Genomic DNA, 24,415 nt, shown 5'->3' on the forward strand with positions numbered 1-24,415 from the left:
TATGTAAAAATTTATTTGACCAAAATGTAGAAAAAGTGATACTATTACATATGATACAGTTGCAAGAATCTAAATGGAAAGTGTGGGTTTTATTCAATTGCACAATTTGCTAGTGTATCTCCTGGGTAGTGTGGCGCTTAATAAATAGGAGTGAGGGGCAGAGGATTCAGATAAGCTAGAAGCAGGGTGATTTTTTGAGTCAGAATTGTAAACTTGAGTTGGCCCCCACACTGCTGGGGAATGTGGAATGTTTCAGCTCTGAGATGTTAATGGAGAAAGCAGAAATATAACAAAATACAACACATTATGTGCAGCCCTGTGTACAAAATACTCCATATCCAGTTTAATCAGGAGTTTCTTGGTCTTTCATTAACTTGGTCCTGAAGAAGGAATTAAAATTCTAGATAAGTAAATCTCCAATTTGCCATTCTCTCGAGTATAGAGATGAAGTTACGCCAATTTTTTGGTTTTTACTTTGCTGTCTGAGAGGGCCATTCTGCCTAATATTTGTTCACAGAAAAACAGTCTTGCTCAGTTACTGATGGTTCTGAAAAAGACTGCTTCTCTGAATAGGACTGACTGCTCCAACATTCGCTCCTCCTGAGTGGATGGCCTCCTATCAGAGCAGATAAGCACGGATCATTATTGGAATAAAACGTCAGCTCCTCAGAGAACTTTAGATTGAAAGAAACATATAGAAGAGCATATCAAGGATCTAGTCAAAACACATTCGGCTAATTATTATGACTCTTTTCTAAGCATTCTCATGCTGACTGCTCAGAGGATGTCTGTTCTGTTCTGCACGGCGGAGTGCGGAAAACAGCCGGGATGATCAAGTTAACCTCTCCATGGTTTATGACTTCCCACAGTAACCCCACCCCCCCTTTTTGGTCTGGATGGAAAATCCCCACCCATTTTAATGTGATGATCCCTGGCCTCCTACCACATGACCAATGGTGGACATTCTCCAACCTTTTAAACTGACCCATGACTAGACATCAGAATCTGTGTTTTTGAAAGTGTGGGGTTGTCTATTCTCCCAGGAACCAAATGCCCTCAGTCTTAAAAGAGAGTATGTATGCTCAATAGGAAATACCCTGCCTACCTTAGGAATATATGCAATTTAAGGATAAAAATAGAGCTGAAAAAACGTGTCATTTTGAAAAACAGGAAGGAACAGATTAATTGGTGCTCAAAGCTTCTCTGATACAAAATATTTGGTCATGAATTCATAATTTGCTTGACATTTCCAGCAAAGCGAAGAGGCAATAACAAAAGAAACTTCTTACAAGAGAAGAGAAAGACACGGCGCTCTGGAGCTTCTGTTGGAACAAGACTCTCCGGTTTCGGTTATATACAGTTTAGTTCGTTTAGTGTCTGATCCAGTGTCTGATGTAAGCCCACGTTCTCTTCTTTGGCCTGGGCAAGTTTTTCTGGTGAAAATTAAGAATGAGGGAAAAACAAATTGATAAGCACCTTTATTAAGGGGGGGGGGCAGTTTTTAAACTCCACATTGTCAGAGTGAAAGAACAGAGAAAGTACTCTGCATTCTAATCATAGCAGAACACCATGGACTTCTAGATACTACATACCAAATCTGGGAGTTAGATAGGGTTGGAAAATGAAATACAGGGTGCTCGGTTAAATTTGAATTTCATATAAATAAAAATTTTGATGGAAGCGTATTGCAAATGTTACCTGAAATACACGTATGCTCAGAATTTATTCATTGCCTGTCTGAAATTAAAATTAACTGGGTGTCTTCTATTTTAATATGCTAAATCTGGCAATCCTAGAGGCAGAACACCTGGATTTAAGCCCCGTGAAGTAAATGCCACTTAACCTAAGTCATTTAAACTTTCTAGGTCTCAGTTTCCCCATCTGTTAAATGAGGGTAACACCATTGTGTGGCAGAGGGTTATTATGAGAAACAAATGAGGAATGCTTCAGAACTTAGGAAACGCTATGCAAACATAAGCTTTTAGTCTGAGATATGGACGTGTTAATATGTTTTCTCTCCAGTGCTGGTTAGTCCTTGAGCTTATGGAAGGGAAATATAATCCTGTAACCCATCTTTCCTTTGGAGCTTCTGAGAATAGCTGTTCAAATGCCAGGAATAATTGTGTTACTGTTCCTATATGTCCATTTATGGGTCCACAGCAGTCAAACTCCAGGTAAATGCAGAATGACTGAAATTTAAGCCAGACTGCTGCTGCTGCTAAGTTGCTTCAGTCGTGTCCCACTCCGCAGTATGTTATTAAATGGCTGAGCTGATGAAACAAACGGAAAAACAAACAACCCCTCCCAAACTAAACAAATCAGCAAAACTCTAAGATGCCACCCAGAGCGATGCATGACAGAGCAGGAGAGAAAACTGGTTTGCAAGGAGTGATAGCTGATAAGGGACTAGGCCAAGGCTCATTAAAATACCAGAGGAAAGCAAAATGTCTCATAAAATGTGATGTGATCAGCTTGGAAATATTCAGAAAGAAACCGACTGCAAAAGATGGCCACCTTTCAACTACAACCACTGCAGCTTTCATGCGATGTGATACTTTAAGAAAAAACTAGTGACTTATGGTCTGGGAGGATTCTGTCAGAGAATAGTGACCTGGGCCCGTCGAGTCTGGATTAACACAGTAACTGAGTGCCTACTGTATGCAAACCCATTTGTTCTCAGTTATCACATTTATTCCTCAAGAACTCAGCTATCACTTTTATTTTGGCAGAAAAGGGCTAGACAGCTCAAATGGCAGAGCTGGGGTGCAAAACAAGGTATCCCAACTCCAAATCCCAACCTCACTTCACCTTGCTACTTGGATTCCCTGGCATCTACTTTGTTCTTAGGTCTGAGAGAAAGTAAGAGTCCCTTAAAGTGTTACTTGCCCTTGACAAAGGTGACAGCAAAGCCCTCCCTCCACCCACCCCATCACACTGTCAACAGGCAGTAGATCCAGCATAGCCCTGGTCTCTGAAGTTCCACCTTGCGCTTAGCTGGAATGACTGAATAGGCAGGGCTGCAGTTATTTCAAAGGGTGGAGGCTACATATGTCTGGAAAAATCCCAGGAACAAATACCTGGAGAGAGCAAACAAAAAACACCCACCCCTACACCGTTTAATCTTTCCAGGGTCACACTCATGGCAATATGTGAGGGGAGTGGTTTATGCAGAAGTTCAGGGGGGAAGCCAGGAACAGAGCAAAGTTGGGGGTGGAAGGGTGTGGGTAGTTTAGTAAAGTTCTATTTTGCAGGAATGAACATAAAGAATTGTGACAAAGGTTCCCACCTGAATAAAAAATTACTAGATGAGGAATAAGTTATGGTGACCAAAAATAAATGATCTACTCAGAGGTTCTCATGCCACTTTCAGGTTCAAGGAGCAATCTAGAAGGTGGCTTGGACTTCAAAACGTCAGTGTTTCTGGGACAATTTGAGGTGGTGGTGGTGGTGGGGTACAGGGGAGGACCAGATAGATTATTTGAAATTTGTGGATTCTCTTGGGGAAACTGATGAGCTTTTGGTTGCTAGAGGTTTTTAACACCCACCCACAAACTTCATGCTGCTGCTGCTGCTGCTAAGTTACTTCAGTCGTGTCTGACTCTGTGCGACCCCATAGACGGCAGCCCACCAGGCTCCCTTGTCCCTGGGATTCTCCAGGCAAGAACACTGGAGTGGGTTGCCATTTCCTTCTCCAATGCATGAAAGTGAAAAGTGAAAGTGAAGTCGCTCAGTCATTTCTGACTCTTAGCAACCCCATGGTCTGCAGCCTACTAGGCTCCTCCGTCCGTGGGATTTTCCAGGCAAGAGTATTGGAGTGGGGTGCCATTGCCTTCTCCGCACAAACTTCATGAGCCCTCACTAAACCAAAGCTCCTGGTTCTAGTTACCCATGAGGGGAGATACGTGTTGCTCAGGAGAGTTGCTTTGGAACTCAAGAATCACCTCACTTCCTTTGTTCGGCATTCTAGCAGCTTCCATTCCCTTGCCCTGCTACGGGACGCCCTTTAATTCCTTGCTGAGTTGTTTTCTAAGGGTAGGGAATAGGGGTGAGCTTCTCTGGTGAGCTGCCTCCCAGAAGTGGGAGCTGAAGAGGTGCTTCGTGAACAGTGAAGACATCGGGAACCCCAGACACCATTCTTCAAGTAAAACAGAGAAAACAAGAGAAAAGGACTAAGGAGACCAAAATGCCATTGCCGCTGTCTGAATCCGCAGATGAAGTTCCATCCCAAGGTAGCTTCTGTTTAGAGATAAGCCTGCTGGTTTTTGCATGTTCTGCTGACTCTCTTAAGCTGCTCAAGAGGTTGGATGTGTCTCCATTGAAAACAATTTCTATGTAAGGGAAAACTGCTAGTGGCATGCAGATACAGTTAGCTAATACATTTGAGAGCTCAGGCCGAGTTGGCTTTTGTCTTTATGTTGTCAGAAAAGAATCACATGAGCATAATTTTCTTCTTTTTGAAACCAGCTCTTCATGTGAACCACTCACTTTTGGTTGCAATCACGGCCAAGGGCCTCAGGCTACAGCTCAAAGGCAGCAAGTGGAGAAAATAGAAATGAGAGGGCATGAAGATGAGGATGGCCTGTCTTTATTTCAGTCACACAGTCACAGAGACAGCAGCAGAAGGCTTGAAAGATCAAACCAGGAGGCAGGAAACTGGAGCTTCTAGAAGCCCACAGGAGTGGAGGCACCACAGTGAGAAGGCAGGCTTCAGTATTGCAAGGACAGAGGGTGGCACCCCAGCCGCCTCTCAGAGAGAGGTCGTGTCGGTGAAAGCATGGGCCAGCTCCTCGCTGACAGCTTTGTATGTGAGTATCCGACCGTACAGCTTGTCTGGAGGGCAGAGGGCCCCAAGGAGAGAGTTCAGAAGAGGTACGGGGGGTAGAATGCGAGGGTTGGAATGGAGAGCCACACGTTGAGCGGAAGAAAACAACTGAGAGACCAAAGCACGAGCTAGGACAGGGTTACGTCTCACGTGAAACAAACGAGAAAACGTAAGCCCTACGAGGTGATTTCTAAGTGGAGTGAAGCTCTGCAGGGGATTAGCCATAGTGAAACTTTAGAAAGAGTGGCGACTGGAAATGGTGAGAGCTTCTCCCCGCCAATCTCCCATCCCAGGTTATTTGACTTTCAGTGATGTCATCCAGTCCAAAGGTCATACTTTGGAATGGGGGCATTTTGCCTTATATGGAAACCTCACTTCCCAAACCAAACACTGGGACATACGGTCTGAAGAACGAGTTCTGTATCCTTTCTGGGTGGGACAGGCAGTTTGGGAGAACTGAAATTCCAGGATTCTGGAATTTCCGGGTTACTCCACGAAGAGCACAGGACAGAATTTTTTTTTAAAGTCAAGAAATTCTGGGATACGTGGGCACCAGACTCACAGACTGGAGTCTTTATTCAGGTCTCTACAGTCTCTACATTTCCATTTTCTCATATTGTGATAAGCTTTGCGCTCTCTGGGAGAGAGTTTCCATAAAAAATGCAAGGCATTTAAAAAATGCGAAGCATCTCAGAAATGAGCAAATTGAAAGAAACTCTAAAGAGCTAAAAAATCAGCCATATTTGGATCTCTGTACTTACATATGGAGTTAATTATGCAGAAATATTTTAGTTCTGGAAAAATGGCAACCCTAGTTTGAATCTGATTTTGCACTGTCCCGTCCCAGGGCTCCAGACTTCCAGAAGTGACATCACTCTGCTCTCCTGACGTGGATGAAGCCCAAACCAGCCTTTCTAGATTTCCCCCGACTGTGGATGTGTCGTGTAAGGGGGAGACAGAGCAAACACAATTAGATGGTGATTTCATACCTTCCAGGTCATCAATTGTCTTTTCCAGTTTTGCAACTGTTCTCTCTGCAAATTCGGCACGGGTCTCAGCCTAGGGCAGAAGGAAGGAGTCACCAGGACTGCTGCAAGACCAACCCCAGGAGAATCCTGAGCCAGCTGGGTGGGACTCACACTCACCTCTTTCAGTTTGTCGGACAGAAGTTTAATTTCTTCTTCGTATTTGTCCTCCTTTTCAGAATACTGCGGGAGAGATCAAAACACTACTTTTTAAAATGGACGGAGCGGGAGGAAAGCACAAGAGAACGCACATTCCCCGATGCTTGGAGAAAAGCACATGCTTGAAGCTATGAACCTGCCTAAGAAGCAAAGTAGAGACAGGCACCTTTCCAGGCAGAGGAAATGTGTGGGAAACAGAGAGTCTGGGAGGGGATCCCTGTGGGATGGGCCTGATCTCAAGACCTGAGCTGACAACTCGAGATATACGTGTGATGAAGACGAAGGCAGATGAATGAATGGAAACATGCCTCTCAAGGCCCTCCACAGCAGCTGGCCCAGTCTGTTTCCAACCCTGCTTCCCTCCAGCTTCCCACCACTTCCTAACCCTCTTCTGAGCACTCTGTGGTGTCCCAGCCCTTGCCTGTGTCTGGGCCCCCAGGCATGGAATGTCCCATTCCTCATTGCTGTCTGTCAGAAGGTAGGTTTGTCTTTTAAGGCTCAACACAGGTGAGTATTAGCCAACGTTTATCATCTGCCAACTGTGTGGTTAGCACCAATCCCAGTGTACAGATTAGGAAAGAGTCACAGAAGCTTTCTAATTAGTCAAGGGTCACATGGCTACCACCTGACCAAGCCACAACTGGAACCTGATTCTGGAATGAGCTCCTGGCCGGCATCCTGCTCTATAGTTTTCTCCCCCCCTAATAATTTTATTTATTTATTTTTGGCTGTGCCAGGTCTTCCTTGCTGTGAGGGCTTTCTCCAGTTGTAGCAAGTGAGGAGGGCTGCTCTCTAGGTACACTGCACAGGCTTCTTACTGCGGTGACTTCTTGTGTTGCAGAGCACAGCCTCTGGGGTGCTCAGGCTTCAGTACTTGCAGCTCCTGACTCTAGAGCGCAGGCTCAGTAGCTGTGGTGCATAAACGTAGCTGCATGTGCAATCTTCCCAGATCAGGGGTCAAACTCTTGTCTCCCGCACTGGCAGGCGGATTCTTTACCAGTGAGCCACCAGGGAAGCCTCTACGGTCTTTTCTAAGGTCACCTCCTTGCGACACCTTTCCCAGCTTTCCGAAGTCCTTCTGTGGAAGCCCTACCACACCCTAATTACTTTGTCAGTCTCTGGCATACCCACATTTACTCACCAACTATCCCAGCATGAAATACCCGCCAGCTACCATGCTGGGACTAATGACACAGCTCTAAACGAGACCAACAGAGTCCCAGTCTCTGCAATCTAGCAAGGAAGGCATGCCATTAATTATAATAAATGTGATCAACCCTCATGATAGGGAAAGAAGTAGGTGGGGCTATGCAGCTGAGAAATCCCTAACCTAGATGAGCAGTCCGGGAGGGGTGACCAGGGGGTTGCCAAGCAGAGAGAAAAGGCAGCAGCCACTCCAGGCTGACTGGACAGAAGGTTCAAAGAAAGCCCTGGAAGTGACCAACACGGAATGTCTGTGAGACTGAAGTTCAATGCAACTGGAGGGGAGTAGGAGGAGGGAGTGAGGAAGGGCTGAGAAAGGGGAACTCAACAGCAGAGGTTGGGAGGGGAGGGAAGGAAGGTCACGGAAGGGCCTGTGCGTTCTCTCTCCGGTAATGACTAATACTCTCTCCTGTAATGACTGCTTTGGGTACTGCTTCAGCAGCAACAAAAAAGCCCAACTCCAACTGTGACTGCTGCTCCACCTTCTAGAAAGTATTTCTGGAGGAACCCGGGGATTCAGTTGAGAGAGAGGCTCTGTAGACTCTGTATTTATATGATGAGGCTCCGAATTCCCTAATATGAGCCTGACCAGGTCTCGATCTCAGATTCTAAATTCATCTTCAGGGGACTTCCCTGGTGGTCCAGAGGTTAAGAGGCCTCGCTTCCACTACAGGGAGTATAGGTTTGATCCCTGGTCGGGAAACTAAGATCCCACATGCTGCCTGGTATGGCCAAAATAAATAAATAGATAAAGAAGTCCTCCTTCGTAAGAGGTTGAGATAAAAGCTGGCATTAAGACCCTATGAAAGAGGGAAATCTAGCCATCGGACACCCTTTTCTATAGGAGGAAAAAACCTGGCTGCTGGGTACCAAAGCTACGGTTAGCAAATACAGGTCAGATCCCCGCTACGCTGGCATGCTCCTGCATTCCTTGGGGGAAGAAAAAAGTCCAGCAAATCACCCTCCAGCTCAAGCCAACCACCAACCTTTTCAGATGCAGCCTCTAGTGACTTCAGGTTGTTAGTGACATTCTTGAGTTCTTCTTCCAGGTCACCACATTTTCTGCCCAAAGACAAAAGAGGATTTTTGGTGTCTTATCTTTTTGCACAAACTGCAGTCTCCTAAAATAAGTTTTCAAAAGGAGGAGTCCGCACTGTCAGGGGCCCCCAGAAGGAATGTGGGGAAAAATGTTAATGGCTTTCTCTGAGACACAGTGCTGTGTACTCGTCAAAACCCCATCGTGCCAGGCAAAGGCGCGGCAGGCCGAGGAGTATTTGGGAGGTTTGTAAAGCTCTTGGGATTTGGGCTCCTGCCAAGTCTGAGGCAACAGGGACTTGTGAAATCCACGATTGATGAGGCTGACTCCGGAAGGTGTTTAAGAATGAGATGCAGTGCAGGAGGCTGGGAGACGGCAATCCGAGTTTACACCAGACACACCAGGAAGCAGGCCTGGAACGGATTTTGGAAACCAGATCTCTCTCAGCACTGCAGGAATGCTCTGGGGAGCTTGATTCCTCACCCGAGTCTGAGGGGAGAGGCTTTTGGGGTTTTGAGGTGGCGGGGGGGAGGGGAGCTTATGGGGACTCTGGTCAAGCTTGTCACCTTTCCTCGCCACCAAGAATGTGTCCTAGCCAAACAATGACATCAAGAACAAGGCATTTAGACACAGACACGGCAGACTGCCCTCAGTGCTCCCTTAAGAAGGCACAGCCTCCTAAGGATGCCTCTCTGGGAAAATGGGACTTCTGGGCTTCTTGGCTACTGCCCGACATTTGTATTTCCCAATACCTTTGTGGCGAGAGTCAATACGTGGGCGGTACTTCCCAGGGTGGTGAGAATAAACATTTGCCTGGTCACTCTTTGTCAGCCAGGGAAGCAAAGAGGAGAGACTGATGGATGAGTCCCAGACACCCATCCACTTGACCAGAGGCCCTGGTCAATATCAATTCCCAACATAACTTACTCCCTCCCAGCTCCCCTACCAACCCGCATCCACCATATCCAGAGCTGAGCTGGGCACCAACCCAACCCCGCTCTGCCACTCACAGTTCGGACACCTCGGCACGCTCCTCTGCCCTCTCTAGCTCACCCTCCAGGATGACCAACTTACGAGCTACCTGCAGGAACAGGAAGGATCAATTAAGACACCCCCAAGAGCCACATCTAATAGGATACCCCATCCCTACCCGGTGCAAACAGCAAGGCCACATCCAGCAACCTTGGGGCTTTCTGCTGCTGCTCCAAGTCTAATTTCCAAACCTAAATTCTCTCCTGTGGGCCCCAGGAAGGGGAAGGAAGAGACGAGGCCATGGGGGCAGGCAGAAGGAGAACTGAGCTTTCGTGGTCTGAAGACCCATGGCCGGGGACCACAAGTCCCCATTTTAGCCTAACGCCTAGCTGGAGGACAAAGAAAGGGGATCTGATCACTTTGTTTCCCCTTTAGGTCTAAGTCCCCACTTGTCTGAGTGTCACAGAATTTCCCAGGACTTCTGGCATCATGGAAGATACGGTTTCCTAGCCAAGTGGCTGTCTTCAGAAAAAAACAGATGTGGATGCAGGACAGCTGAGCTGACCAAGAGCTTCCTTTAGGCGGCCCCAGGGTTTTCCCTATCACAGGTCCATTTCTTCCCCGCTTCCTGCTACTGCCATCCACCAGCCCCACGCCCCGCCACTCACCTCCTCGTATTTGCGGTCGGCCTCCTCGGCGATGTGCTTGGCCTCTTTAAGCTGCATCTCCTGAATCTCCATCTTCTCCTCATCTTTCATGGCGCGGTTTTCTATCACCTTCATCCCCCTGCGAGGGGCAGAACTTGTCAAACACACATCACCACCTCACCGCGCACCTCCAGGCATCTGCTCATCTAAACACTTCACTGACACCTACCAAGAACCACACTCCAAAGAGACTAGAGCTGCTCACACTCACGTGCATCTTTGCTGGACGCCAGGCACCATTTTTAAATGTTACAACCCCCGTCCCTAGAAATAGGTACAGTACCCCCATTTTACAGAGGAAGAAACTGAGGCATAGAGGAGCTAAGTAACTTGTTTCCAGTTACAAAGCCAGTAAGAGGCAGAGCTGGGATTCAAACCCTGTTGATGTGGCTCTGGAGTCCACACGCCTATAGTCTCTCACTAACTAGTAACGAGGGGGACTTGTACGCCAACAGTTACCAGGATCTGATCAAAGGTCTGGGCTGGCCTGGCTGTGGAACGATGAATTCTGCTGCATTGGGGTGGGGAGTAGGGTAGGGAGGGTGTGTCTGTATGTCACAAGGGGCTTCCCAGAAGAGAGTCCACAAGCGAACAAGGAGAGGAAAGGTATTCTTCAGTGAGAGAGAGAGCTATACAAGAAAGCCTCAGAGAATGGATAAAGAACATGTGGTATACACATACAATGGAATATTACTCAGCCTTTAAAAAGGATGAAATAATGCCGTTTGCAGCAAGATAGATGGACCTAGTGGTTGGCATATTCAGTGAAGTAAGTCAGACAGATGTGAAAGTCGCTCAGTCGTGTCCGACTCTTTGTGACCCCATGGACTACACAGTCCATGGAATTCTCTAGGCCAGAATACTGGAGTGGGTAGCTTTTCCCTTCTCCAGGGGATCTTCCCAACCCAGGGATCAAACCCAGGTATCCCACATTGCAGGTGGATTCTTTACCAGCTGAGTCACAAGGGAAGCCGAAGTCAGACAGAAAAGGAGAAATACTGTATGACACCCCTTATATGTGGAATCTAAAAAGAAGTGATACAAATCAACTTATAAAACAGAAAGAGACTCACAGACTTATAAAACAAACTTATGTTGCTGGGGGGGAAGGGATAGTTTGGGAGTCTGGGATGGACATACACACACTGCTAGATTTTAAATGGATAACTAACAAGGACCTTTTGTATAGCACAGGGAACTCTGCTCAATGTTATGTGGTAGCCTGGAAGGGAGAGGGGTTTGGGGGAAAATGGATTCATGTATATGTAGGGCTGAGTCCCTTGGCTATCCACTTGAAACTATCACAACATTGTGAATTGGCTATACCCCAATACAAAATAAAAAGTACAAAAAAAAAGAAAGCCCCAGAGGAATGAAAGAATATGGCAGGGAAGTCAGGGTGGTTGCACCATAGGCCGCTTGAATGACAGGCTAAGGGTTTTGCACCGAGGGAACAGGGTCCCACAGGAAGGTTTCAAAAACAAGCGTGAATGGAAAGCAGAATGATGGCTGGCACTTCAGTGGGAAGAGCAGGTAAGAGGCAGATATCCACAAAGTGATGGGTGAGGAAGGCCTGAACTGAAGTGGATACATCCACTGGGGAGAAGGACAGTGTCCTGGGAACAGCTGCAAGTGCCCTACAACTTCTGACCATGAAATGGAGCTTACTGTGGCCTGCACTGTGTGGAGTGGACACGGTAAACTCAGATATCTCCAAAGAAGAGGCCAACTGAGTATAATGTATCAGTGTGTATCAGGCCTGCCCACAGCAGAGGACCATTATTACACTTCTAATAAACACTTCCATTCGGACCGTCACTGCCCTTCTCAGCTAACTATCAAAACACTCTCCAGGCCCGTATGGGCTTTCCAGGTGGCACAGTGGTAAAGAATCTGCCTGCCAATGCAGGAGGCACAAGAGACTTGGGTTCGATCCCTGGGTTGGGAAGATCCCCTAGTATAGGAAACAGCAACCCACTCCATTATTCTTGCCTGAAAAATTCTATGGACAGAGGAGCCTGGCGGGTTACACAGTCCATGGGGTCACAAAGAGCTGGATACAACTGAGCATGCATGCCTGTACCAGGCCCTGAGATCAGCAAGCTTGGAAAATCCTCTGCGGTCAAGGAGCGATCAAAGGGACTACCTCAAGGCCCCATAGTAAATGGCAGTGGGAGGACTTCAATCTAGATTCTTCAGCTCCCAAGTACAGAATTCTTTCCACCTAAACAGCAGTCTCTAACAAGGGTGCCATCAAAGGCTACTGGTAACATGATACCAACAAGCGAGGGGCCTTCTGACCTGGGGAGGTGCGAGAAGTGAGTGAGACACCCGGCCAGGCCGGTCTGACGGTGAACAAGGGAAGCACCTAGCTGAGGCCCCTGGCATAGCCGTGAGCAACTTGTGACTGGATCCTTCAGACTTCCACGTGGCTGCCCTGAGCTACCGCCCTCTCACTCTATGAAGTGGCTGCGGCCTCCCTAAGGGCCATTCTTCTGTACAGCAAAGAAACTTCCCACTTAGACAACTCCAAAAGTCAGTCTCCAAGATTGTCCAGTTGTTTTAGCCCCTCCAGTGTAAGGGTTTGACAGAAACATCAGGAATGGATCCTTGGGAGAAGTTTGTACCAGAGAACTATGGTGCATGAGTGCCAAGTTGCTTCAGTCGGGGCCCACTCTTTGCGACCCCATGGACTGTAGCCTGCCAGGCTCCTCTGTCCATGAGATTCTCCAGGCAAGAATCCTAGAGTGGGGTTGCCATGCTCTCCTCCAGGGGACCTTCCCGACCCAGGGATCGAATCTGCATCGGTTGCATTGGGAGGCGGGTTCTAGCACCCCCTGGCAAACTTGGAAACTACGGTAGATGAGTCCAGTGAGATTTCTGGTGTGATGCTGTGGCAGACATGTGAGGACCACTGGCCCAGCCCGCACCACCACCACACAAGGAACCCACTGACCATCACACAGAAACGGCCACTTCTGTGAATTACACAATCTGCCCAGAGTCCTCCAGAGCCCGCACCAAGGCGTGCTGCTTAAGGACACAGCACCCTGCTGGAGGCAGCAGAATGCCCTGGAGGTAAGCAGTGCTATCAGTTGCAAATACATTAATCGGAGTGGTTTGTGCATGTCCCTGATACACAGTCCAGTGATCCAAAGCCTGAAGCACTGCTAATAATCATTCATGCAGACAGCCCATTCCCAGTTTTCATCCCCTCATATCACCCTGGAAACCAATGTCTTGAGAATGCTGACAACCAGACGCACAGTGACTTTCAGACAGAACAGGAGACACAGCGCTCTGCAGACTGGCTGCCGGCGACAGTCACAGCTACAGCCTTACATCTGCCCGTTTTTTGCCTTCCTCTGTCTGGTGGTAGTTTTCCTTCATAACCGCCACGTCAAATGCCTCCACACATAGCATGATGGTTTACAAGGTATGGTTGCCCATCTGTATGTATGTGTACACACGTGTGTCCTTGGGACCTCACTGACTCTCACCCCAGCTCCGGGAGGTTGGCAGTATGGCAGGACCCCATTGTCCCTGCAGTAAACGCTCATGCCACCGGGCTCAAAGTGCCCTTACCTCTCACTCTCATCTGCAGCCTTTTCTGCCTCCTCCAGCTTCTGCAGGGCTGTGGCCAGTCGTTCCTGAGCCCTGTCCAACTCCTCCTCAACGAGCTGGATGCGTCGATTGAGAGCTGCCACATCACCTTCGGCCTAGGGAGGTCAGAGGTGGAACCAGGTTAAGAAGGAAATAGCTCAGCCAGCCTTCCACTCACACAGTGCGCTTTTCTCCAGCTAACACGCTTCCCCCGCCAAAGCCCACCCAGGAATCCAGGCGGTAAGGAATTCAGACTGTCTCTTCTGGACAATGTGAATTTTCCATATGATCTTTTCCGCCAAATGTCAGTGAACACTCCCCACAATAGGACAGGCTATGAAGTCATTACGGGCTTCCCTGGTGTGGCGCTAGTGGTAAAGAATCCATCTGCCAATGCAGGAGATGCAAGAGACGTGGGTTCAATCCTGGGTCAGGAAGATCCCCTGGAGGAGGAAATGGCAACCCGCTCCAGTATTCTTGCCTGGAGAATCCCCATGGACAGAGGAGCCTGGCGGGCTACAGCCCATGGGGTTGCAAAGAGTTGAACACGAGTGAGCACAACACTCAAGTCAATACGGGACAGAGAGAGAAGTAAGCTGTATCTTCCAAGAGGATGGTGCTGGCCTCTCCATGGGACTTCTAGAGAGCAAGGCCACCAATCAATGGGCTCACTGTCATGTAAGGTCTGCTCCTAGCCACCTGAACGGTAAGACAAATGCAAGACTCTAGACGCCTCAGTTATACGCTGACCGTACAGTGGGGGCAGTGGGGGGTTGGGGTGCTGAGTAGGGGCAGCCTGATGGAACTCCATCCTTAATCAAGGCTGGCTGAGAGATGTAGGGACAAAATGATACAAGAAAGCAAAGCAAATTTGGTTACAGGCACAGAGAGATGGCGGAACGGTTTTACTGGCTTTTCACCTACAAGGAAGGTAATAAATACGTTGGCATGCATAAGAGCAACAATTCAAGGATCAAAACCTACTGGTCAGAATCCTTGCTCCGCCTGCGTTCGGCCATGTGGCACGGAGCAGGCAGCCTCCCTGCTTGCTTTGAGCCTATCCCAGGGGCTGTTTCCTTCATACCTTTCTGGGGACTGTAATGCAAGGGTGTGGCATTGCAGCTGGCATGTGGGAAGCCCCACAAAGGGCAGCTCTTGCTGCCGTGATTTCTCCCCCATTTAATCCTCGTGGATTTCACCCATTTTACAGTTGGGAAAACTGAGAGATGCAGGAGAGGTGAAACAGTCTTTTTCAGTGTCCCACAGCTGGCAGGGAACAGATTCTTGAGCCCTAGACCAGGGTTCTTCCATTGCCAGATCTACACCCTCGGGTCCTGTGGGGGCTTTGAGGCCTCACACTTAGGAATACTGGGAACTGGTTAAAACAGGGCCCAACCGACAGGAGAAGTATAGTCACCCTGGCTTCTTCAGAACAAGACAAAGAATCTCCGAATGGGGGAGGGCTGTAAAAAATTAGTGGAGTAACAGAATGAGGCCAGAGTTGCTGAAAAAACACAGACTCAGGAAACTTTTCTCAGCTCCACTATCCTAATTGCGGAAGGAGAGGAAATTCCCCCAGGTGTTTCGGGTCGCAGCTTCCTTCGGAACACCAGTTTGGAGAATCCATTTAAACCACTGATGAGCTATTTTAAGAAATGTCACCCACTCCTTCCAAAGAGTGGGTGCTTTTTCTTCTTAAAATTAGATGAATCTTCACTCCTTCAGCAACTGGGGCAGGAATGGACTCCTCCCCTCAACGTTTTTTTTAGTACACTCACAAAATTGTGTAACCAACACCACCATCTAATTCCAAAAGCTTTGTCACCCCAAAAAGAAACCTCACACCCATCAGTAGTCAAGGCACTGATTTTTCAGATCACACGGCGGAGCCTGATTCATGAGGAGGTTTTGTGTTTTTTAAAAGTGCCCCTCCTTTTATGGAGGATTCTGAATCCCGACAACCATGCTTTTGGCACATTTTCAACTATCTGGAACGGAAATAGTTCTGAGATACATTCTTCTATGTACAGATATACATATATATATATATTCTTGAAAAACTGCTAGTCACTGCTAGTCATTTTGGGCTCCACCCCTTCCTGCAATCAAAGCTTCTACACGCTACAAAGGATTTTCCTTATAAGGTAAAAGAGGCTTGCTAGATACATGTGGCAAAGCAACAGGAAGATGTCGGTTAATCACACAAAAATCTAAACCAGCTGTCGGGAGGCAGACCCAGAAGTCTGCCACACGCCGGCTCTTGGCTTTCTCTACAAGAGCCTGAAAAAGGCCTCCCCTCCCCCCTGGGCTTCATTCCTTCTAACCAGGAACTTTCTTAAGGCTTTCTCCCCTTTTCCTGACCAAGAGAAGCATGCTTTGAAAAGTGAACTTTTTAAGAAGTTCGAAACTTTTCCAAAAACATCTTTCCTCCCAACTGGATGGTCCCATTCCTGAGTCTTGGCTCCAAGCTGAGGGCCATTTTTAAGCAGGAGTAATTGTCCTCCAGCGAGATGGCTTGGGATGAGATCAGAGGGAGGGTTATGCCGGTTACGTGTGTGAAAGAGGCCAAACCAGCTACTGTTGGGAGGCTTACACCAGGTTTCTAAGGGCTCTTCACGCCAAGGCAGCCCTTGCAGGATTAAAGGCTTTGACTCCAGCCAGCACGGAAACAAGTCTTTGGGGACGTGGGGGGCGGTTCTTACCCAGATCTATCGATCCCCACAGCAGTGCCCTCTGCCTGGGCATCTTTTCCACTTCTGGGGTCCCACCGTGAGTCTCAACACTCCAGCTTTCCGAGACCCTGGGCCTCCACACTCTTCCCCCAACTTTCTTTCTGAGTCTTTGCAGTCTCTTGTCCCAGCAAACTCTTACTTATTCTAAGACTGCTCAGCCTCCATATTGAAGCTTATCCCACTGGCTGGTTCTTTCTGTCATGCTCCCAGTTAACAGAACACAAACCCCCGCCACCCGCCATGGTAATCAGCCTTATCTGTCTGACTCCCCTTGCCCCCACTAGGCTGTGAGCCTCTCTAAGGGTAGAATGCGGGGAGAAAAGCGCAAGAATAGAGCACCTAGTAGGTGCCAGGCAGAGAGGTTTTCCTCCACAGTCCCTCCCAGCAATCCTACGGGAGGGGGGGGGGGCATTATTGTCACCCCGACTTTGGAGACACGCTCCTCCTAGGAGTCAAGTACCAAGTGGGATGGGATGGGATGGGACTGGAATACAGATCTCTCTCCAGTTCCAGAGGTGGCCACCACCTGTCCCGTCCCAAGGGTCATCAAGGGACGGAGAGAGGGCGGTGAGCCCCCCTGCCCCCATTCAGCCCCAGGCCTCGCATTTTGTAGCGGCCGCACACAAAACGACCGTGGGTCGAGGGCCCCGAGCTAACATTCCAAGGGGCTTCGCGAGCCAGGCAGGGTCCCGCGGCCCTCGTTCCCGCAGGGGACCAGCTGGGGAGGGAAAGGCCGGCGGCTCGGGAACTGAACTTCCGCCCCCCGCCTGGAGCAGACACGTCGCCGCCGCGCCCCTGGGAACAGCTGGGAAAGTTCGGCAGGAACCGGGAAGCCCTGGAGGTGGCGAGAAAGTGCGGCGCCCCCACCCCCACCCCCAGTATCGGCCGGTCCAACCCCAGACAATGGAAGCTCAACGTTTTCACTCTCACTTCCCGCTCCTAGGTGGAGCCGCAGCTCCCCGCCCTCTCCCGCCCGGACCCAGGCGCCGGCGGCGGCGAGTCGGAAGGCAGCAGGGTGCCCCCTACCTCCACTCCCCACTCCTGGATCGCGCACCCCCGCCCCTTACATCTCCCCCATTTCCCGCTCCACCAGCCCCGCCCGACCCGGATGCGGCGCCCCCTCCCCCGGTCCCGGGCCCGGGAAGGAGAATGGCGGTGGAGGATGGGGTCTCTGCAGCCGGTCCGCGATCCGGAGCGCTGGGGTCCGAGGGTGCGAAAGTGGGATCGGGAGGGGGCGACAGCGGATGGCGGGCGGGGAGCGCGAGAAGCGGGTGGCCCCGGGAAAAGGGAAGAAAGGAGGGTGACGGCGGGGCCGGGGGTGCGGGAGCCCGGGCGCGCGGGGCCAGGGCGCGGGCTCTCACTTTCTCGCGCCGCTCGCGCTCGCCGTCCAGCTCGCGCTGCAGGCCCTGCGCGCGGTCCTCCGCCTCATCTGCTTGCTGCTGCAGGGCCTGGATCTTGCGTTTCACCGCCTCCAGGGAGTTGAGGCCAGCCATGGCGCGGAGGCGCACGCAGCGGGCGGCGGGCAGCGGCGGGCGCTCGGTTCGGCTCGGCTCCGGCAAGAGCTGCAGCTGCCGCGCCCCGGCCCCCGAGCCTTTGCCTGCACCCGGGCCGCCCCCGCCTCTCCCCGCCCCCGGCCCGGCCGCCGTCGGGGCGATGAGGTCACCCGGCCGGGCAGCCGACGTCAGCACCGCTGGGGGAGGGCCTGACGTCGGCACCGCTGGCCGCAGCTGCTGGAAAGTGCCCCTTTTCGGGACTTATTTGGAGAAAGCGCCGGGAGGCACCGCCTTCTCTTCCTCCTCCTCTTCCTCGAGCGCTTCCCGCCCGCCCGGCCCCCGGGCTCCTGCCCGGCCCGGCCCGGCCGCGGGCGCCCCCGTTACTGGGCACGTACGTCGGAGGCTTTCTTCTCTGTCAGCTCCAGCTTCTCCTGCGCGTCTTTCAGGTTCTCGGAGTATTTGTCCAGCTCGTCCTCGGTCCCCTTAAGCTTCTTCTGGAGGTGGGTCAGTTCCTCCTCCACCTGGGGACAGATCGGGAGACGCATCAGCCTAGGGGGCCCCGTCCTCGCGGTGCAGACGCGCCCTCCACACTCACAAGAATCCACGTTTCCTGATCTGTGAAACAGGGAGAAAAATGTTCTGCCCCACTCACTAAATGCAACACTCATACCTATTAACACGGCTTTCACACCCTTCCCTTGTCCTGGAACCAGCTGTGTTTATCTTTTTTGGGGGGCCCCCCAGTACTCTTGCAGAATCTATCACAGCTTTTGAGGAACAAGTCCTGACACGTTTTCTAGAAACTCGGGTTCAATTTTGCAGCCTCCCCAGGGGAGTGTCATACTCTGGCCTGGACCATCAACCTTCCCAACATTGGCAGCCAGACCCTACCTCTGGGGAGAACCTGCCATGGTTCCCTATTGCCCAAGAGAGTGGTTCTCACAAAATACCCTGAAGGTTTGAAAGGCTCAACCCCTGCCCCTGTCCCCCACTCCTGGGACTGTGTGAAGCTTACTGGAAGAGAGCTACTCCTTAAAGATCACTTTCTTGGAAGATTCAGGTTAGGGCTTTTCAGTTCTTGCAGTCTGGCTTGTGTTTAATAAAAATGTCCCCAGCACTCCCCAAATTTTCAGTCCTTTTCATTTATCCAGAGAGCCTTGCCCCCTCCCGGCACTCCCAGTTTGAGAAGTCCTATGGACTACAAAGACCCCTTAACCTTTCCATCACCCCCCCACCACACCAGTCAAGGGTCAACTCAGAAAGCTTCTCTGTCACCTTCCTTCCCTCTGCACCTCCCCTTCCTGCCCCTAACTTTGGGCTGGGGTGCTCAGTCCCGCTCAAGTCTTGGTCTGACTTTATGTCTCAGGTGGTCTGAGCCCTGGTCCTATCCATGCTGCCGAGGTGAGCAGGCAGCCCTCTTGGGCCCTGCATCCTCCTCCTCCTTCCTCATAGCAGGAAGCCCAGAGAGGTGGAGTGACTGTCCGTGGACCACACAGCACTGGATTTGCATCCGCATCTGAACAAGCCCTCCTAACCGACCTACTTTTCTGCAGCCTCCCGTGGCTTGCTCCTGTTCAGTCCTGAGACGATGTGCAAAATGTGCCAGGTGCTGTGTGTGTTGTGTACGTGTTTCACATATGCGTGTGTGTGCACATGCAGATTCTTAAAAGGGCTGCTATTCCAGCCTCCCATTCCCAGGACTTCTGAGAGTCTTACTGATGAGCTGAGGAATGGAAAAGGGGTGGGGGATCTGAGGAGGAGGAGGGTGGCTGCAGCTTCCGCCTACAACAGGGTTCACCAACCCTGACCTTGACATCTAGGCAAGGAGCCCGGAAGGCTCCAAATCCCCGTTGTCTGACCCTGTCCCCCTTTCTGGTCTCTGTCGTCATCTGCAAAATGGAAGCCTTGACCTGGTGGTCTCCCAGCACCCTGGCAGCTGCTTTTGAACATCCGCTGTCACGGAGAAAATGAGCCAGTTTCCTTAAAGAAACAGGTCAGCCTGACCCAACATCCACCTGACTTCCTTCCAGCCCTGTACAGTGCAGCATTTCCTAGGTGCTAGGACTTCCCCTGACAGTCCAGCGGTCCAGACTCTGTGCTTCCACTGCAGGGCATGGGTTCGATCCCTGGTCAGGCAACTAAGGTCCTGCCTGTGGTGGCCAAAAGAATTTTTTTCTATAGCAGCATTTCCTTGGTGCTGTGTGCCAGGCGCAATGCTCTTAACAGGAAAGACTGAGGGCAGATTCTACAGCGTCCGGCTCATTTGGTGGGTGTCAAGATTGTTTTTGATGACTTTTTCTGGACAATAAAGGGTGGGGACTGTGATAAGTTGGGCAGGGGGCTATGAAGCAGTTAGAATGCCAGTGTCACAAAAGGGGAAAGTGAAAGTGAAGTCGTCTCCGACTCTTTGCAACCCCATGGACTATGGCCCACCAAACTCTTCCGTCTGTGGGATTCTCCAGGCAAGAGTATTGGAGTGGGTTGCCATTTCCTTCTCTAGGAGATCTCCCCAACCCAGGGATCGAACCCAAGTCTCCCGCGTTGCAGGCAGACACTTTACCATCTGAGCCACCAGGGAAGCTCAAAAGGGTAAACAGTCCCTAAATGAAAATGGGACCTGCCTGAGGCCCTTCAGAGAGGGCATTTGAACCCTTGTCAGACTGACTTCAAAGCTGGTTTGCTTGACCTCTAGGCTAGGCTGTGCGCACGGCCCAGCAAGCCCTCCTCCTTTTGACCTCCCCACCCAGGTCCCTCCCCTGGGTGGTCTGCACTGTTGCACCGGGCCCCTAGTCCCTGTCCCACCCTCTGGCCCCACCCTGACCCCTGGGGCAGGGGAACGCCTCTGTGTTTGGCGCTGTCTCCCTTAGGGATTTTCCCGATGGCTCAGCTGGTAAAGAATCCACCTGCAGTCCAGGAGACCCAGGAGATGTGGGTTCAATCCCTGGGTTGGGAAAATCCCCTGGAGGAGGAAATTCTCCAGTATTCTTGCCTGGAGAATCCCCTGGACAGAGAAACCTGGTGGCTACAGTTCAAATGGTTGCAAAGAGTCGGATTCGGCTGAGTGACTAAGCACTGCACACCCCCTGGGGCTGCTGGAGCCCTTAGTGAAACAGGCCTGTGTCACTCTGGGCTCCAGTATCGCCCAGCACAGAACTGGGCTCAATGTTCACCATGGAACCCCGGGGGAAGTTTGCAGAATGAATCAATGATACAATTGCAAGTCCCTCAGTGGTTGGAGCCAGGTCTGAAAAAATAAAGCTGACACGGGTCAGGTTCCTGTCCCTCTGAACTGCACACACACAAAGCACCTAGGATGTGTGGTGTCTTGCTGGGGAGGCTGAGCCTCGCACTGGCTCTCCAAGGTCTCCCTCAAGTCACTTCCTTCTTGGAGCCTCAGTTTCTCTGCCTGTAAAATGGCCAGGAATGTCGTGGACGGCAGACCTTAGTCCCTGCAAATGGAGCCTTTGGGCTGGGCTGAGGCAGGATGTGGGGTCAAAGGCCAGTTGGGGCTGATGTCACTGCCCTGCGAGGGGCGTGGGCAGGAAGCAGGCCAGGGAGGCCCGGCCCATTCCCATACTGGGCAGAGAGGGTTTGGAATGGGGGCTTTGCTGCAGGATCCCTGAGGGTCAGGCTGGCCCAAGACCCATTCTCTCTGGCCTCCTGAAGCATAAGGCACTCCGAATAAGCTTAGCCTTTCGTGATCTCCTGCCTTTGTTCCCAGGCAGAATGGGCTATCTGCTCTATAGGGCTCAGGCTTCTGCTTTGCACCTCTGGCATCTTACGTACCCTCTATCAGAAGGCATCATTTGCCCCCATTTCTCAGATGAGAACACTGAAGGAGCTCAGTGAAAGAGCAGCAGCAACGTGCCCTGGTTACAGAGTTAGATGATCTGGACTGGATGTGAGTGCAAGTCCATGGGGTAGCAAAGAGTTGGACATAACTGAGCACGCATGCGTGAACCACCCTAGTAGGCAGCTTTGGGCAAAACAAACAAACAAACAAACAAACCAGAATGAAAATCCAATTAGAGATCAGAGACCCTATCCCCACCTCCTTGGCCGTGCAGCTGGTGGGATGCTTGGAGGAGCCTTCCCTTTTGGAATTGTGCCTGCCCTGGGGCTTCCCTCGTGATTCGGTGGTAAAAAATTCTCCTGCGATTCAGGTGATTTGGGTTTGATCCCTGAGTTGGGAAGATCCCCTGGAGAAGGAAATGACAGCCCACTCCAGTATTCTTGCCTGGAAAATCCCATGGACAGAGGAGCCTGGCGGGCTGTAGTCCATGGGGTCACAAAAGAGTCATACAGGACCGAGCAACTGAACAACAACTGCTTTGGTAGAATATGCTATATCAGTCACTCACACTTTAGTGCGAGTTAGAGCCATTAAATTGCTTTTATCTGAATCCCTGGCTAAAGCCCTCATGCTGAACGCTTAGTCGCTCAGTCGTGTCCAACTCTTTGCAACCCCATGGAATGTAGCCCGCCAGGCTCCTCTGTCCATGGGGATTCTCCAGGCAAGAATACTGGAGTGGGTTGCCATGCCTTGCCGCAAAGCCCTCATGGTAAGTGCTAAATGATGGATGGAGGCCGCAGCTCAGGGCCAGCACAGGATGGGCGTTTGTGTTTGCCAGGGAGGGAGGAGGGTTTGTGGCAGGGAGCATTGAGGGTGGGGCTGTCCTGTGCGGATATGTTATGGCGCACTTAGGGTAGCTCCGGGACACTGGGGGATGGGGAGCCCAAAGGGGAAGTAGGGTGGGGTAGGAAAAAATCCTGAGTTACTGGAGCACTCACAGTGCGCTGGGTACCACGCCAAGGGCTCCACCTGCCTCGTCACCTCTAGTCCTCCCGTGGTGGTAAGGGAAGCGGCACTGTCACTTCCTCATTTCACACATGTAGCCACAGAAGCACAGAGAGGTGAAGCCAGCTTCCCTGGTGGCCCAGCGGCAAAGCATCTGCCTGCGATGCAGGAAACCTGGGTTTGAGCCCTGGGTTAGGAAGAAGCCCCTGGAGGAGGGCATGGCAACCCACTTCAGTGTTCTTGCCTGGAGAATCCCACGGACAGAGGAGCCTGTTGGGCTACAGTCCACAGGGTCACAAAGAGTCAGACACAACTGAGGTGACCTAGCATGCAGCAAGCATGCCCAATGCCTGAACTGTGAACCTGGCCAATCTGAGCTCAGAGCCTGCACTTTTACCTGTTGAGCTGGCCTGGCGCCCAGGATGGGCAGGGCTGGGCACTTGGTGTCACCATCCTGGGCGTCTCCTGGGGCTTATCAGAGACCCTGAAGCTCCCCAGGGCCTGGCAGTTGACCCCAGGTGGGGCAGGCTACTGTGGGAGGGATCAAGACTCCCTTCCCTCCTCTTACTGGCTGCTCTGACCACCCAGACCCCAGACAACTAACTCCTGTTCTCTGCCCCAAGTCAAGGTCTTGGGACTGTCCAGCCCAGCTCCCTTCCATTGGCTCTCTGATGGACCCCTGTTGTCCTGGCTCCTGGGAATCTTATCCCCAAAGCTCTGAATCCAGGGCCTCTGCCTGCCAGAGTCACCCCACCTTCCCCTGCCAGGCTCACAGCAAGGGCACTCTCAGAGACACATTGAGATTCTCAAGTTCACCCTGAAATCTCTACCCACCCCAGTCCCCAAACCCTCATCAGCTGCTGTTGCAGCCAGTCACAGCTGCCCCACCACACACCCATACCTTCGGCCACACTTCCCACTCTGTCACCCACGCTCACACACAGATACCCCAACTTAAACACAACCATGCAATAGGCACACACATACCCTGACAAACACACACGCACCCATGCCAGCCCAGATGCAGTCACCTCAACACACACACACTCATCCTGACACACACAATTTCATCAACATCATGTCAACATTTTCACAAGAACACACAGCTAGTCTCTTCCCCTGTTGGTAAAACCCAGGGCAATACCACCATCAATACTCGCAAACACATCCATACTTTTTCACACCCACTGTCAACAGCTACACACTCAGGCCTTCCTCGGCACATATTCTCAGCCACCTTCAGGTCTCCACACAGCCAGAACACACACAACACATGTAGACACACAAATGCTCAGACGCACACAAATACCTTTCACATACACACAGCAGCCCTAAGCCACCCCTTCTAACACACCCCGCATGGTGATCCCCTCACCCCAACACACCTCCTCAGACTCTCGTCTTTGCACACACACACACAAGCAGCCCACACAAATGCCCCTCCCTTTCTTACACGCTTTCCCACTCTCTCTCTCACTCGCTTTGCTTCCACTGGCCTTGCTGGAAGTGGGTGCAGTCGGCCCCCTCTCTCCCAGCCCAGGAACCCCTCCAGGGAAGACTATAGTCCCCTTACTCTCTCTTAGCCAGAGCATCACCGCCTGTCTCAGCCCCGGTCTCCCAAGTCCTAAGGTTTCCTGAGATTCCCACCCTCCACCCCAGAACTTCACCAGCTCAGAGAGGGTGCGGGGCAGCCTTGGCGCGGCCCAGCGCAGGTACATCACCTGCTTGCACTTCTCCTCGGCAGCTTTCTTATCCGACTCCGCCTGCTCGGCCCGGTCGATGGCGTTCTCCTTGTCCAGCTTCAGCATCTGCATTTTCTTCTTGATGGCCTCCATGGCTGGGTGGTGGGGGGCGGTGGGTGCAGA

At 51.2% G+C, this 24,415-nt stretch overlaps 1 protein-coding gene across 2 annotated transcripts; it reads right to left on the bottom strand.

Moving 5' to 3' along the window:
- On the bottom strand, positions 1–24,415 carry TPM4 (tropomyosin 4). 2 transcript variants are annotated; one of them, XM_052643981.1, is made up of 9 exons: positions 24,272–24,415; positions 18,148–18,273; positions 13,510–13,643; positions 9,886–10,003; positions 9,256–9,326; positions 8,196–8,271; positions 5,968–6,030; positions 5,812–5,881; positions 1–1,433 (listed from the first exon to the last, which is right to left on the bottom strand). In XM_052643981.1, the coding sequence occupies exons 1-9, from the start codon at positions 24,383–24,385 to the stop codon at positions 1,351–1,353; spliced, it is 855 nt and encodes a 284-aa protein (XP_052499941.1). In that variant the 5' UTR covers positions 24,386–24,415; the 3' UTR covers positions 1–1,350. The 2 variants fall into 2 exon arrangements, with proteins under 2 accessions (XP_052499941.1, XP_052499942.1); XM_052643982.1 differs by lacking the exons at positions 18,148–18,273; positions 24,272–24,415 and adding an exon at positions 17,621–17,851.

This window comes from Budorcas taxicolor, chromosome 7 (genome assembly GCF_023091745.1).
Source record: "Budorcas taxicolor isolate Tak-1 chromosome 7, Takin1.1, whole genome shotgun sequence".
Lineage (NCBI taxonomy): Eukaryota > Metazoa > Chordata > Mammalia > Artiodactyla > Bovidae > Budorcas > Budorcas taxicolor.

Excerpts from the sequence above, each read along its gene's own strand:
- TPM4 (XM_052643981.1), bottom strand. The coding sequence starts at position 24,385 with ATGGAGGCCATCAAGAAGAAAATGCAGATGCTGAAGCTGGACAAGGAG. Across the intron at positions 8,272-9,255 it reads CGTGCCGAGGTGTCCGAACT|AAAATGTGGTGACCTGGAAG; the intron begins GTGAGTGGCAGA and ends GTCTTTGGGCAG. Across the intron at positions 6,031-8,195 it reads TAGAGGCTGCATCTGAAAAG|TATTCTGAAAAGGAGGACAA; the intron begins GTTGGTGGTTGG and ends TCTCTCCCGCAG.